Below are 15,246 nucleotides of genomic sequence, written 5' to 3' on the forward strand. Positions count from 1 at the left end.
ATCCCTATTAAACTCCATTTGCCACCTTTTGGCCAATTCTGCAGTTTATCCAAGTCTCCCTGCAACCTGCAACATTCTTCCACACTGCCCACCACTCCACCAACTTTAGTGTCATCTGCAAACATACTGACCCATCCACCAATGCCTGCGTCCAAGTCATTTATAAAAATGACAAACAGCAGTGGTCCCAAAACAGATCCTTGAGGCACACCACTAGTAACTAGACTCCAGGCTGAATATTTTCCATCAACCACCACTCGCTGCCTTCTTACAGAAAGCCAGTTTCTAATCCAAACTGCTAAATTTTCCTCAATCCCGTGCCTCTGTATTTTCTCCAATAGCCTACCATGTGGAACCTTATCAAAGGCTTTACTGAAGTCCATGTACACCACGTCAACTGCCCTACCCTCATCCACATGCTTGGTCACCTTCTCAAAAAACTCAATGAGGTTTGTGAGACACGACCTGCCCTTGACGAATCCATGCTGACTATCTCCAATCAAATTGTTGTTTGCTGGATGATTATAAATCCAATCTCTTATAATCCTTTCCAAAATTTTTCCTACAACAGATGTAAGGCTCACAGGTCTATAATTACCTGGGTCATCCCTACTGCCCTTCTTGAACAAAGGCACAACATTTGCAATCATGAGCCCTCTGGCTCATGATCCCACCCCGAACACCAAACCATCATCTCCCAAACCATCCACAACCTCAGCATCCAGTGCACTGTGATCAGCAAAATGATGATTTATCTGTTTTCCCAGTTATTTAGTAGCTCCTTATTGGATGGTGGAATTGGGTGAAGACAAGCTTCAAAAATGGTTCATTATTACCCATTGTCTAGGTTCAGTTTGAAAACAGCCCACTAGTCTGTGTGTTGAGTGCTACCCCAATAAACACCGAAAAAAAACTGGGGGGTACTGGGAAGAAATAAGGGGAAATAAAACTGCTAAAAATGCTACAGGTCAGAAGACGAGTAAAAGTATTACCTTAAAAAGCCTTCAAATTTTTCTCATTCATTCAGAGAATGTGGGCTTCGCTGTCTGGGTCAGCATTTACTGCCCAACCCGAACTGCCTAAGGGAAGATGGTAGTGAGTTACCTTCTTGAACCGCTGTAATCTGTTTGGTATCAGTGCACCTATAAAGCTGCTAGGGAGGAAGGTCCAGGAATGTGATCAAGAGATACTGGAGGAACAATGTTATCTCTCAAAGTCAGGATGGTGTATAGCTTGGAGAAGATCTTGTGGGTGATAGTAGTCTCATGCATTTGCCCTCCTAGATGGCAGAGATTGTGGGTTTGGGAGGTGGTGTCAAAGGAGTGAATTGCTACGGTGCATTTTGTAAAAGGCACATGTTGTACATTGGTGGTAAATGCAATGAATGTTGAATATATTGGAAGGGGTGCTGAATGTGGAGGACTGATTTTCCCAAGATGGTATTAAGCTTCTTGAGTGTTCTTGGGGCTGCACCCATCAGGAAGTGGAGAGTATTCCATCATACTCCTGATCAGGCCTTGTGGATTATTGGTCAGGCTCTGGGGATAGGGTTCCTTCATTCCACACTTAGTCAAACGCAGCCTTTATGTCAATGACAGTCACTTTCAACTCATCTCTGGAGGTCAGCTCTTTGGCCTTGTTTGAATAAAGTTTGTATTCAAGCCAGGAGTTAAGCAAGATCTTGCCATTCAAGTGCTGTTTAATAGCAATGTTGATCACTCCTCCTATTACTTTACTGACGATTGAGAATGGACTGATGGGGCAGCAGTTGGTCAGCTTGTATTTATTCTACTTTTGTGTACAGGGCATAACTGGGCAATTTCCCACATTGCTGGGTAGATTTCTGTGTTGTAGCTGAACTGAAAAAGCTTGGCCAGTGCCTTATTGATATTAAAAACTGTGACAATAAACTCTCTACTGTACTTTTAAATGTACATGGTTGTAACATTTACACTTAATTCAAAACTAACCTTATAGTTTCTTCAAACATCATAGAACTGTTTTGTTTATGGAGTCAGGAAGGTTCTGTGGACCTTAAAAAACAAAAGGCAGGATCTGGAGCAAAAGTTCTGCCCTGTCTTTGATGTAGGATTTGAATAGAAATTTGCTTTTATACAAGTTGAATCACTGGAAGATACTTAAAAACGTTTTAAAAATTCATTCATGGAATGTGGATATCATTGGCTGGAACAATATTTATTGCCAATCCCTAATTGTGCAGAGGACAGTTAAGAGTCAAACACATTGATGTGGGTGTGGAGTCACATGTAGGTCAGACCAGGTAAGGATAGCAGATTTCCTTCTCTAAAGGGACATCAGTGAACCAGATGGGTTTTTCCTGACACTTTGCAATGCATTCATAGTCATCATTAAATTTTCTTATCTAGATTATTATTGAGTTCAAATTCCACCATCTGACATGGCAGGATTAAATCCAGGTCCCCACAACACTACTGGATCTCTGGATTAATAGTTTATTGATAATAACACTAGGCAATTGTCTATTCCCAACAGTGTGAAATGGTTATGTGAATGTGATATTTTTCACTCCCAACTGTGCACGTGTGGGAGCTGCATTTGAGAGTTATAGTTTTTTTTTCATCTCCATGAGTTCTGCTTATGTTGAATGTTGGTTGAGAGGCTGTGGAGAGTATGAACAAAGAAAGAGCAAAGAAAATTACAGCACAGGAACAGGCCCTTCGGCCCTCCAAGCCTGTGCCATTCAGACCCTCTATCTAAAGCTGTCGCCTATTTTCCAACAGTCTGTGGCCTCTGCTCTCTGCCCGTTCATGTATCTGTCTAGATACAACTTAAATGACACTTTTTTCTGAAGAAGGGTCTCGACCCAAAACATCATCTTTCCTGCTCCTCTGATGCTGCTTGCTGTGTTCATCCAGCTCTCCATCTTGTTATCTTAATGATGCTATCATGCCTGTCTCTACCACCTCCGCTGGAAACGTGTTCCAGGCACCCACCACCATGAAGGAGCATGAAGCTATGAGTAAAGGGAATGAGTTGCTATTATATTGACATTGGAGGGTCTGAAAGGCCATGGTCTAGTGAGTAAGGGGTGAAAAGTGAGAGCTAGAGGGTCTAGGAACTTGTGAAACAACAGATGAACTCCCAGAGAAATGGAGCAAACCTTCTACTCATACCATACCTGCACTCATCACCACATATGTGGCTACTTATACGCTTTCTGAGATTGGTGGGCCTGATGTTTCTCTCCACAACTGGACCAAAAATTGGACTTTTCAATACACTAGAAAATTTCCTAACTTGAGCTATCCACCTTGGTGGTGAAGATCTGACCAAATGTCTTGGCTTCGTGACAGCACTCTGATCTGAATCGAAAAGCTGTGAGTTCAAATCCCAGTTAAACAATCTAGTCAACACTGCAGCTAGTACTATTTCATATTAGATGTTAAACCGAGTTCTTTTTATTTTAGAACAATCATCAAGTCTTCTAATTTATGGGGTCACTTTATACGTGACCATGAAGGATGCGTAAAACTAAAAGATTCTACTAAGCCACCACCAATACTCAGTAGCAGCAGTGTGTACCATCTACATAGTGCACTGCAGAAATTCATGAAGACTGCTTGCATAGTACCTTCCAAGCCCATGACTACTTTCCTCTAGAACAGAAGGCAACAGATATATGGGAACACTGCCACAAGCAAGTTCCCCTCCAAGCTACTCACCATCCGGACTTGGGAATAGGTCACTCTGCCTTCAGTATCACAGGGTCAAAATCCTAGAACTCCCTCCCTAATAGCACTGTGGCTTTACCTAAGTATATGGTCTGCAGCTCAGCACCACCTTCTCAGGCAATAAATGCAGGCCAACCATTGATACCCAACCATGTCATATGTATGAATTTTAAAAAAACCCTTCTGTCAGCCATCAGTTTGTCAGTAGAATTTGGGAAGGTAGTGGCACAGTGTAATAGTAATCTGGGAATCCAGGCTAATTTTCTGCAAACATAGGTTTGAATCCCACCATAGCAGATAGTGATTTAAAGTCAGTTTGACAAACTTGAATAAAACAAGCTAGACTAATGGTAGCCATATAACCATGTTGATTATTGTAAAAAGAGGCTTCCCACTGACCTCTACATCGCTGAGGCCAGGCGCCAACTCTCTGACACCTCCTCCTACCGCCCTCTGGCTCATGACCCCACCCCCAAACACCAAACCATCATCTCCCAAACCATCCACAACCTCATCACCTCAGGTAACCTCCTACCTACAGCCTCCAACCTTATCATTCCCCAACCCTGCACCGCCCGCTTCTATCTCCTTTCCAAAATCCACAAACCTGACTGCCCTGGTCGACCCATTGTCTCCGCCTGTTCCTGATCCCCCCTCAGAAATCATCTCCACCTATCTGGACTCCATTTTCTCTCCCTTGGTCCAGAAGCTCCTACCTATGTCCGTGACACCACCCACTCCCTCCACCTTCTCCAGAACTTCCAATTCCCTGGTCCCCAACACCTCATTTTTTACTATGGACGTCCAGTCCCCATACACCTGCACTCCCCATGCAGATGGCCTAAAGGCCTTCCACTTCTTCCTACCCCAACCAGTCCCCCTCCACTGACACCCTCATCTGCTTAGCCAAACTCGTCCTCACCCTCAACAACTTCTCTTTCAATTCCTCCCACTTCCTACAGACAAAGAGGGTGGCCATGGGGACCCGCATGGGCCCAAGCTATGTCTGCCTCTTTGTAGGTTACATGGAACAATCCCTCTTCCGCACCTACACTGGCCCTAAACCCCACCTCTTCCTCCGTTACATTGATGACTGTATCGGCGCTGCCTCATGCTCCCATGAGGAGCTCGAACAGTTCATCCACTTCACCAACACCTTCCACCCCAACCTTAAGTTCACCTGGACTCTATCTAACACCTCCCTCACCTTCCTGGACCTCTCTGTCTCCATCTCGGGCAACCACCTAGAAATGGATATCCATTTCAAGCCCACCTCCTCCCACCCACCTTCCTGCAAAAATGCCATCCCCTATTCCCAATTCCTTCACGTCCACCGTATCTGCTCCCAGGATGAGGCATTCCACTCCCAGACATCTCAGATGTCTTCGTTTTTCAAGGGCCGCAACTTCTTCCCTGCAGTGGTCGAGAACGCCCTCGACTGTGTCTCCCACATTTCCTGCACACCCTGTCCCCACAATAACAACCAAAAAAGAATCCCCCTCGTCCTCACATACCACCCCACCAACCTCCGGATCCAACGCATCATCCTCTGACACTTACGCCATCTGCAATCCAACTCCACACCAAAGACATTTTTCCCTCCCCACCCTTATCTGCCTTCCTCAGGGACCACTTTCTCTGTGACTCCCTTGTCCGCTCCACACTCACCTCTAGCCCCAACTCACCCGGCACTTTTCCCTGCAATCGCAGCAAGTGCTACACCTGCCCCTATACCTCCTCCCTCACTCCCATCCAGGCCCCAAGAAGACTTTCCACATCAAGCAGATGTTCATCTGCACATCTGCTAATGTGGTCTACTGCATCCGCTGTACCCTTTGTGGCCTCATCTACATTAGGGAAACCAAGCGGAGGCTTGTGGACCGCTTTGCAGAACACCTACACTCGGTTTGCAATAAACAACTGCGCCTTCCCAGTCGCGAACCATTTCAACTCCCCCTCCCATTCCTCAGACGACATGTCCATCCTGGGCCTCCTGCAGTGCCACAACAATGCCACCCAAAGGTTGCAGGAACAGCAACTCATATTCCATTTGGGAACCCCACAGCCCAATGGTATCAATGTGGATTTCACAAGCTTCAAAATCTCTCCTCCCCCTAATGCATCCCAAAACTAGCCCAGCTTGCCCCCACCTCCCTAACCTGTTCTTCCTCTCACCTATCCCCTCCTCCCACCTCAAGCTGCACCCCCATTTCCTACCTACTAACCTCATCCCAGCCCCTTGACCTGTTCATCTTCTCTGGACTGACCTATCTCCTCCCTACCTGCCCAACTATACTCACCTCTACTGGCTCCATCCCCACCTCTTTAACTTGTCTGTCTCCTCTCCACCTATCTTCTCCTCTATCCATCTTCGATCCGCCTCCCCCTCTCTCCCTATTTATTTCAGGACCATCTTCCCCTCCCCCATTTCTGATGAAGCGTCTAGGCCTGAAACGTCAGCTTTCCTGCTCCTAAGATGCTGCTTGGCCTGCTGTGTTCCTCCAGCTCTGCACCTTGTTATCTCTGATTATTGTAAAAATGCTGGTGTACTCATGTCCTTTGGAGAAGGAAATCTACTATCCATACCCAGTCTTGTGACTCAAAATTCATAGCAGTGTAGTGATTCTTAACTAACATCTGGGCAATAGATGCTTGCCCAGTCTGCAACAGCCACATCCAATGAACAAATTAAAAAGCTCTGATTCTGATTCTATTATGTTTTTAAAACTTAAATGAAAAAGTTCCAATTTTCTGCTGAAGACCAATAGGTCATTTTTGGAATCATTCTTTCAAGGAGTTCACCAGGCATAACGCAGAAGACTAATGAGATTCAATCATGCTTCAAGAACAATTCCACTAATTGGAGACAGAAGTATAGAGATATTTAATGACCTCTCCTGTGGAAAATTCTTCTGAAGTGCTTGAGAGCAGATGCTACAGAGTAGAAATATCCCTTTGGTGTGCAAAATAGTCTGAAGTATCAAAGTGCTTTTCTATGGAAACTGCTAATTATTCTTCAATTGGCCTTGCCATTTGTTGCTAGTTACCAGACAAAAACCTGATCCTACCAGGGGGATACAACAGAGGCTTGTGTTAGAAATGAGTGAAGCTCAATTTTACTACTGTATGTCATAATTTTTTTATTTTTCTCATTGCTCCTTATTCTTCCATATCCCATCATGTACTCTTAACTGCAGTTGCTTCCAAATTGTGATACCACATGTGTGTAAAAGTGAAAGTGGTCAGTTTTTAAATCAGACTTACGACAAGGCAGGAACGTTCATGGATCATGGCTCCACATCTCCCTGTGCCTGCTTCACAACTTTAGTAGCCATGGAAAGAGCGCAGATATTCTCCCTTCAAGGTGATAAAAGTACAGGAAAGAAAGGGAGAAACAGACTTTTAAAAAAAGTGGTGTTTCAGTCAGCTAGGGCATTTACAACACTTCACATGTTGGAAGGTAGGACAAGTGAGTCCCGTTTTCTCCAAATGCTATCCCTCATACCTGAAAAGAGAAACCAGTCATTTCTGAAGAAGGATTCTGACCTGAAACGTCAACTTCCCTACTCCTCTGATACTGTCCGGCCTGCTGTGTTCCTCCAGCTCCGCACTGTGTTATCTCTGACCTCAGCATTGGCAGTTCTTACTATCTCTGAGTGAGTTATAACCCCACTGCAAAGCCCCATTTCTGAAGAAAGGTCCTGACCTGAAACATCAACTTTCCTACTCCTCTATGCCACCTGGCCTGCTGTGTTCCTCCAGCTCCACACTGTGTTATCCCTCACATGTGAAAATATGTGTTTGTTTGGAACCTGAAGACACAATAATGAGAGTAAACCCGTTGATGTGGTGTACATGGATTTCAGTAAGGCGTTCGATAAGGTTCCCCACAGTAGGCTACTGTACAAAATGCGGAGGAATGGAATTGTGGGAGATATAGCAGTTTGGATCGGAAATTGGCTTGCTGAAAGAAGACAGAGGGTGGTAGTTGATGGGAAATGTTCATCCTGGAGACCAGTTACCAGTCGTGTACCGCAAGGGTCGGTGTTGGGTCCACTGCTGTTTGTCATTTTTATAAATTACCTGGATGACAGCGTAGAAGGATGGGTTAGTAAATTTGCAGACGACACTAAGGTCGGTGGAGTTGTGGATAGTGACGAAGGATGCTGTAGGTTGCAGAGAGACATAGATAAGCTGCAGAGCTGGGCTGAGAGGTGGCAAATGGAGTTTAATGCAGACAAGTGTGAGGTGATGCAATTTGGTAGGAGTAACCAGAAGGCAAAGTACTGGGCTAATGGTAAGATTATTAGTAGTGTTGATGAGCAGAGAGATCTCAGTGTCCATGTACACAGACCCTTGAAAGTTGCCACCCAGGTTGACAGGGCTGTTAAGAAGGCATACAGTGTTTTAGCTTTTATTAAAAGAGGGATCGAGTTCTGGAACCAAGAGGTTATGGTGAAGCTGTACAAAACTCTGGTGCGGCCGCACTTGGAGTATTGTGTACAGTTCTGGTCACCGCATTATAAGGAGGATGTGGAAGCTTTGGAAAGGGTGCAGAGGAGATTTACTAGGATGTTGCCTGGTATGGAGGGAAGGTGTTGTGAAGAAAGGCTGAGGGACTTGAGGCTGTTTTCGTGAGAGAGAAGAAGGTTGAGAGGTGACTTAATTGAGACATAAAAAATAATCAGAGGGTTAGATAGGGTGGATAGGGAGAGCCTTTTTCCTAGGATGGTGACGGCAAGCACGAGGGGGCATAGCTTTAAATTGAGGGGTGAAAGATATAGGACAGATGTCAGAGGTAGTTTCTTTACTCAGAGAGTAGTAAGAGAATGGAATGCTTTGCCTGCAACGGTAGTAGATTCGTAACTTTGGGTACATTTAAGTCGTCGTTGGATAAGCATATGGATGTACATGGAATAGTAGTAGGTTAGATGGGCTTGAGATCGGTATGACAGGTCGGCACAACATCGAGGGCCGAAGGGCCTGTACTGTGCTATAATGTTCTATGTTCTATAATGTTTAGTTGTGACGTCTCTGGGAGCTGAATATCCTGTAAAAATATCTTCAGGATCACCAAGAATGGGTCTTGGAAGAAGTAACAGAGGAAAGGAGAAAATGAATTGGTGCATTTTAAAGGGGTTTTGTCATAATTTGCAGTTCTTTTGAGACTGCTTCTTTATAAAATTACTGTTGTACACTAATAATTCTTGACTTGTTTTGCTACTTTTTTAGGTATCTGGGAATGGCACAAACATGTACTCGTATACCAATCCTGCTGCAGAGTCAGATAACCTATGAGCACATCAGAAGGAAGATTACATGTGGAAAGCTGCCTCGGATTCAAACTCAAAATAGGGCAGTTATGAAGCTTAATTTTAACTCTGTTCTGTCATTTTAAAAAAAAATCAAAGAAATGCTCTTTCAGGGAAAGTGCTGGATCTCCTCCACTGCCAATACACACTACAGATTAGATATGAAAGAAATGAGTGGGCATATGGTGCATGATGAATTCACTGCATGTACACACAATTAAATGCCCAATATAATATTTTAGGAGATGGGTCAATTTTGCTTGGATGAGTTAGTCAAATTTAATTTGAGCAAACTATATGCACAAACGATCATGTACACATTGCTTCTAAGACAAGTTAGCTTCTGAAGTTTGGATTACTTTGGTAAAGCAGGAGGTGAGGCTGCAGCTGTTGTCAAACTGACTGCAATCTTTTAACCTAGTCTGAAACAATGATCTTACTTTAAATACACACCCTGCTTAGTACTAATAATTAGTGCTAAATATCCTGTTTAAGAGGTGCTGTTTTGCCACTGCACCTTCAATTGAAAGTCCATCCATATTGCCATCCATGATGCTGGAAGAATATACAGCATCCAAACACCTTTCAAGTCTGTTGAATTTTGACTTGGAGTTAACAGCTAATTTTTCATCAGCTCCACATGTAAACCCCACAAACAGATTACTTTTCCTACTGTTCAATGAACAGGAAAGAAGCATTCTATTGTTACATAATTACGTGCTGCTTATCTCCTAATACTAATTCTCACACGATATGCCAAACCATATATAGATATGCAAACAATTATTTATGGTCAGAGTTGCATAATAACAGTAGTAAATTTCCATTACTTGGAAAAGAATCTCTTTGTCTCACTGCCTGTTCTCCCCTGCTATTGCTAAGATCCCTTTGGCCTATGTTTGAACAAAGACAAACAAAAAGACTGGAAAAACTCAGCAGATCAGGCACCATCTCCGGAGAGAAACAGTTAAGTTTTAGTTCTGATAAAAATTTAGTGACCTGAAATAATGTAAAGATTTTCCTCTCCTTAGCACGATCGAGAAGGGCAAATAATTGGGTGGGTTGACACCAAGGAGAGATCCATCTGTGTCCCACCGCAGAAATTTAAGTTCTGGTCAGAAGACCTGTCGTTGACCATCTGATCTGCTCATTATTAAGGTCCTTAGGTAGTCAATGATTGACCACATAGGGCCTGAGCAGGCCCCAGCACTCCTGGTTGGCTAGAAAAGTGACAGCCTTCCTGACTCTGACAACAGGACAGTCTGCCTAATGGAGAGTGTGTGTGTGTGTGTGTGTGTGTGTGTGTGTGTGTGTGTGTGTGTGTGTCTCCTAGGCAACGCTTTTGCTTCTTTCCAAAGATGCTACCTGACCAGCGAAGTTTTACCAGGGTTCTTTTATTCTTATTTCAGATTTCCAACATCTGCAGTATTTATTTTTGTATGTTTCAATAAAGTTGTGCCTGGCAATGCCTGTGGCTGGGTTATAATTTTCCTTACCTTATTTCTGCCAACAGAATCCAATAATTCTTTCAGAGGCATGCAAACAAATTTAAAGCAACTAGCCTTCAAAATGTTTTTTCCTCATTAAAAGTTTTTTCTTTTTCTTTCAGCCCCCTTGTGTTTTCACTTAATGTTCCTATTGTCGTTGATAAATTCATAGATTTATACAGTGCAGAAAAGGCCCTTCAGCCCATCAAGTCTGCACCAACGTAATTACCACTAAAAACACGCTAATCCAATTTTCCTGCGCTTGTCTCATATTCTTGAATGTTACGATATTTAAAGTGCTCATCCAGATATTTTTTAAAGGTTGTAAGGTTCTCAGCCTCTACTACCTTCTCAGGCAGTACATTCCAAATTTCTACCACCCTCTGAATAAAAAAGATTTTTTTCCTCCAAGTCTCCTCTAAATCTCCTGTCCCTTAACCTAAAGTATACCATCTTGTGATAGACCCCTCAACCAAGGGAAACAGCTGTTCTCTACTCAGCCTGTCCAAACCCCTCATAATCTTACATACCTCAATCATGCCTCCCTTCAATTGTTTCTGCTCTAGAGGAAACAATCCAAGCATATCTAGTATCTCCTTAAAGCTCAGTTTCTCCATGCCAGACAACATCCCTAGTGAACCTGCTCTGTACTAAGTGCTATCACATCCTTCCTGTGGTGAGGTGACCAGAGCTACACACAATATTCCAGCTGTGGCCTGGCTAACACTCTGTATAACTCCAACATTACCTCCTTGCTCTTATACTCTATGCCACAACTGTTGAAAGGAAGTGTCCCGTATGCCTTCTTAACCATCCTATTCACGTGCTCTGCCGACTTCAGGGATCTGTGAATAATTACTGTAAGATCCCTCTGTTCCTCTAAGCTACCCAATGTTCTGCCATCCCTTAAATACTCCCTCGTCTTGTTTCTTCCAAAGTGCATCACCTCGTGGTTATCAGGATCAAATACTATCTGAAACGGCTCTGCTCATCTGACCAACTCATCTATAGCTTCCTGTAACCTATAACCATCTTCTTCATTCTTAACAATTCTACCAATTTTCATGTCACTAGCAAATTTTTTTAACATTTCCCCCTACATTTTCATCTATATCTTTTATGTATATAACTAACAATAAGGGATACTGATCCTGGTGGTTCACCACTGGACACCAACCTGCAGTCATTCAAACAGCCTTCTACCACTATACTTGGTCTTATTACTATGCCAGTTTCTAATCCATCTTACCAAGTTTCCCAGAATTCAGTTTCCATGTGGGACCTTGTCAAAATTTTTGCTAAAATCCATATAAACCACATCAGCTGAACTTTCCTCAAGCACACACTTAATCACATTTTAAAAAATTTTAACAAACTTGTTAGGCATGACCTCCCTCTGACAAAGCCATGCTGACTATCTTTATTTAACCTATGCCTTTCCAAGGGGTATTAAGATGCTCCTACCAAATTTTCTCCAATAGTTTCCCTACACCTAACATGAGACTCACTGCTCTGTAATTTCCTGGTTCATCTCTGCCATCCTGCTTATAAAGTGGAATCACATTAGCTATCCACCAGTCCTCTGGCATCTCTCCCGTGGCCAGACAGGAGTTAAAAATTTGTGCCAGAGCCCCTACAATTTCCTACTTCGCCTCCCACAGGGATGCAATTCATCCGGGCTGGGGATCTGTCTGTTTTTAAGCTTGGCAGAGCCTTCAATACCTCCCATTTCCCATGTCAAATTGTGCAAGATCCACACAGTCCCTCTTCCTGAATTCCATACCTATGTTGTCTTTTCAAAGATGAAACATTTTCTCTTCACTTTTCCTCATGCTCAGCCACGAAGGCTGTCGATAAAACTTCAGTAACAAAACCTGTACTCTCAATTTTGTTGTTGTAATTGCTAATGTCAATTGATTAGTACAAGCTTTAATCCAGAAAATGGGCGAGGAGGTGTGAGGATGAACAATATGAGTTAACAATGAGCACCAGCCCAAACACTGAATGCCAGGTATCACATTTGAATATGTCTATAAATGTTCTTATTCAGTCGAAGTTTTATTTCTTTCTCAAGGATGATTTATTGAGCTCTGGACCGACTGATGTAAAACCAGCCACATGATGGACCTTTGATTGTTTGTTGGCAAATTGTAGTTTGTTGTATGCCTGTGAAATGCCTGTTTGTTAATTTTAAATGTATATTTTAATTCTGCAGTCACTTTTTCTGCTGAGTTAGTATATGAAGGAGACTATGATATAGATATGAGGGTGTTTTCTGGCATAGTGGCCTTCAAGATCACAAGAATTCAAAGTTCACTCAGTGACCCAAGATTACTCATTGTGCTGGGAATGTGTGCTGCAAGGGCAAAACTGACCAAGAATATGTACCTAGTAAATGCAGCTCTCTAATGAGTCCTTTTCCAATTTGTGGACCTACACCTGATTTAGCTGGAGACCAGTTCTAGAGACAGCTAGGGATTAAATAACTCTTTTGAATTGTGGAGGCTCCCTGTCCATGCCAGAGGGAAAATTGCTCACATGTATCTCCCTGGTTAACTCTGGTAGAGTTACTGCAGTACACAGTAAAGTTATCCCTCAAAGTCACCAAAAACGTCTGTTTATTTTCATTGTGCTTGCAAAATTGTCAGTCAGAGTACAGATTGATTTGTAGACCCTTAAAGTTTCTACCTCCAAAGCTTTGGGAGCTATACAAAGTATTCAGTATAATAGTACAAGGCAAATTTGTCTAAACCAGGTCAGGAAGGAGCTGGTTAAGAACAAAGCTTTATCCAGACGAGTAAGATGTTGTCACTGAGCCTTTTCACAAAGGAACAGTGTTAACAATGTGACCGCAGGATTACAATATAAACTACAATTAAATTCTTGTTTGAAATGTTCGCTTTATTGTGATCATCAAACCATAGTGCTGTAACTTAAACCTATTTATTGTACATCCACTGTATGTATGTGTGCGCATGTGTGTTTTTGTGTATCACTTTTGCTGTCACCTTCTGTATTTTAAATAATTTGATGCATCACTAATCATATTTATATCTCGTTCAATAAAACTCCACTCCTATCTGAGGACTGAAGCATATATATAAAGCAAATACTTATTATTTTTGTATTGAAATCCTTTTCATGGTAAAATTGGTCCTAACTATCACACGCTGCTTTTTAAGATTTTTGGAACATTGCCAAATTCATAAAATAGAAAATGTATTGAACTATCAATGTGATCTAAATATAGAAATAAACTTAAAATAATTACTTTTAACTTATACTTTTCTGTTGAGTTGCTAATTGGTCCCACAGACACCTCAATGTACAGTTCATATGGGGAGGTGATGAGATAGTGTTAACGTCACCAAACTAGTAATCCAGATATTCAATGTAATCCATGGATTCAAAACATAGCATGATGGTGAAATCTGAATTCAAATCAAAAGGATTATAGTAAGTTTAGAGAAAAGTTTATTCTTACTCTAAGGCATGTTAATATTAAGAAGGAGCAAGTGTTAGATATCTTAAAATACATTAACGTAGCTAAGTCCTCAGGACCTGATGGTTTCTGTCCCAGGATACGGAAGGATGCAAGGGAGGAGATTGCTGAGGCCTTAACATAGATCTCTGTATCCTCTTTAACTGGAGAATAGCCAGTGTTTTCCTTTGTTCAAGAATGGTAACAAAGATAATCCAGGAAATTGTGGGTCAGTGAGCCTTATATCTGTGGTAGGAAAATTATTGGAGAAAATTCTTAGGGAAAGGATTTACTTGTATTTGGAGAAGAATTAAGTTATCACAGATAGTCAGAATGGCTTTATGCAGGACAGATCTTGTCTCACAAACTTGACTCAGTTTTCTGCGAAAGTATGAGGATGACTGATGAGGGTAAAGCAGTGGGTATTGTCTACATGGATTTTACCAAAGCATTTGACAAGGTCCGTCATGGTAGGCTGGTCCAGAAGATTAAATCACATGGAATCCATGCGAGTTGGCAAGTTGGATACAAAATTGGCTTGGCCATACAAGTTAGAGGATAATTGTGGAGTGGTGCATTTTGACCGGAGGTCTGTGACCAGTGGGGTTCCACAAAGATCAGCGGTGGATTTCTGTTGTTCATAATTACTTATGTTAATTTGGCTAACCATGTCTGTGCCAACCAAGGTGCTATTCTAAACTAATCCCATCTGTCTGTGGTCCATATCCCTCTATTCTCTGTCTGTTCATCTGTCTGTCTAAGTGCCACTTAGACTTTGTTATTGTATCTGCTTCTACCACCTCCCTGGAAGCATGTTCTAAGCATCTACTACCCTCAGTGTGGAAAAAAAAACTTTCCTTGCATATCTGAAAACAGATGGTCTAATTAATAGGTTTGCAGATGACAGGAAAATTGATGGAGTTGTGGACAGTGGGGAACAATATTAAGGGATATAACAGGATACAGATCAACTGGAAAGTTGAGGTGAGAAATGGCAAATGGCATTTAATCTGGACAAGTGTGAGGTGCTTTATTTTGGGGAGGTCAAATGCAAGAGGAAAGTAAATTGTAATTGGTTGGACCCTCAGGAGCCACTGATATAAAGAATGATCTTGGAGTCCAAGTCCACAGCTCCCTGAAAGTGGCAATACAAGTGGATAGTTATAAAGAACACACATGTCATGCTTTGCCTTCATCAGTCGGGGTAGTGAGTATTAAAGTTGGCACGTTGTGCTGCAACTGTATATGATTTT

General features: G+C 42.3%; 1 protein-coding gene and 1 long non-coding RNA gene across 5 annotated transcripts in view; one reads left to right on the forward strand and one right to left on the reverse strand.

The window, feature by feature from the left end:
* Positions 1-13,734, forward strand: part of LOC125449677 (mucin-2-like) — a 50,235-nt gene extending 36,501 nt beyond the window's left edge. Inside the window, exon 7 of the mRNA XM_048525548.2 lies at positions 8,946-13,734. Within this exon, the coding sequence (XP_048381505.2) occupies positions 8,946-9,011 (66 nt within the window). The 3' untranslated portion in view covers positions 9,012-13,734. The remainder of the gene's footprint in view (positions 1-8,945) is intronic.
* Positions 1-15,246, reverse strand: part of LOC125449679 (uncharacterized) — a 73,227-nt gene that overhangs the window by 15,822 nt on the left and 42,159 nt on the right. For all 4 annotated transcript variants that reach the window (XR_009443462.1, XR_009443460.1, XR_009443461.1 and 1 more), the window contains exon 3: positions 6,978-7,070. This is a non-coding gene — a long non-coding RNA (uncharacterized LOC125449679). The remainder of the gene's footprint in view (positions 1-6,977; positions 7,071-15,246) is intronic.

This window comes from Stegostoma tigrinum, chromosome 47 (assembly GCF_030684315.1).
Source record: "Stegostoma tigrinum isolate sSteTig4 chromosome 47, sSteTig4.hap1, whole genome shotgun sequence".
Taxonomy (NCBI): Eukaryota; Metazoa; Chordata; class Chondrichthyes; order Orectolobiformes; family Stegostomatidae; genus Stegostoma; species Stegostoma tigrinum.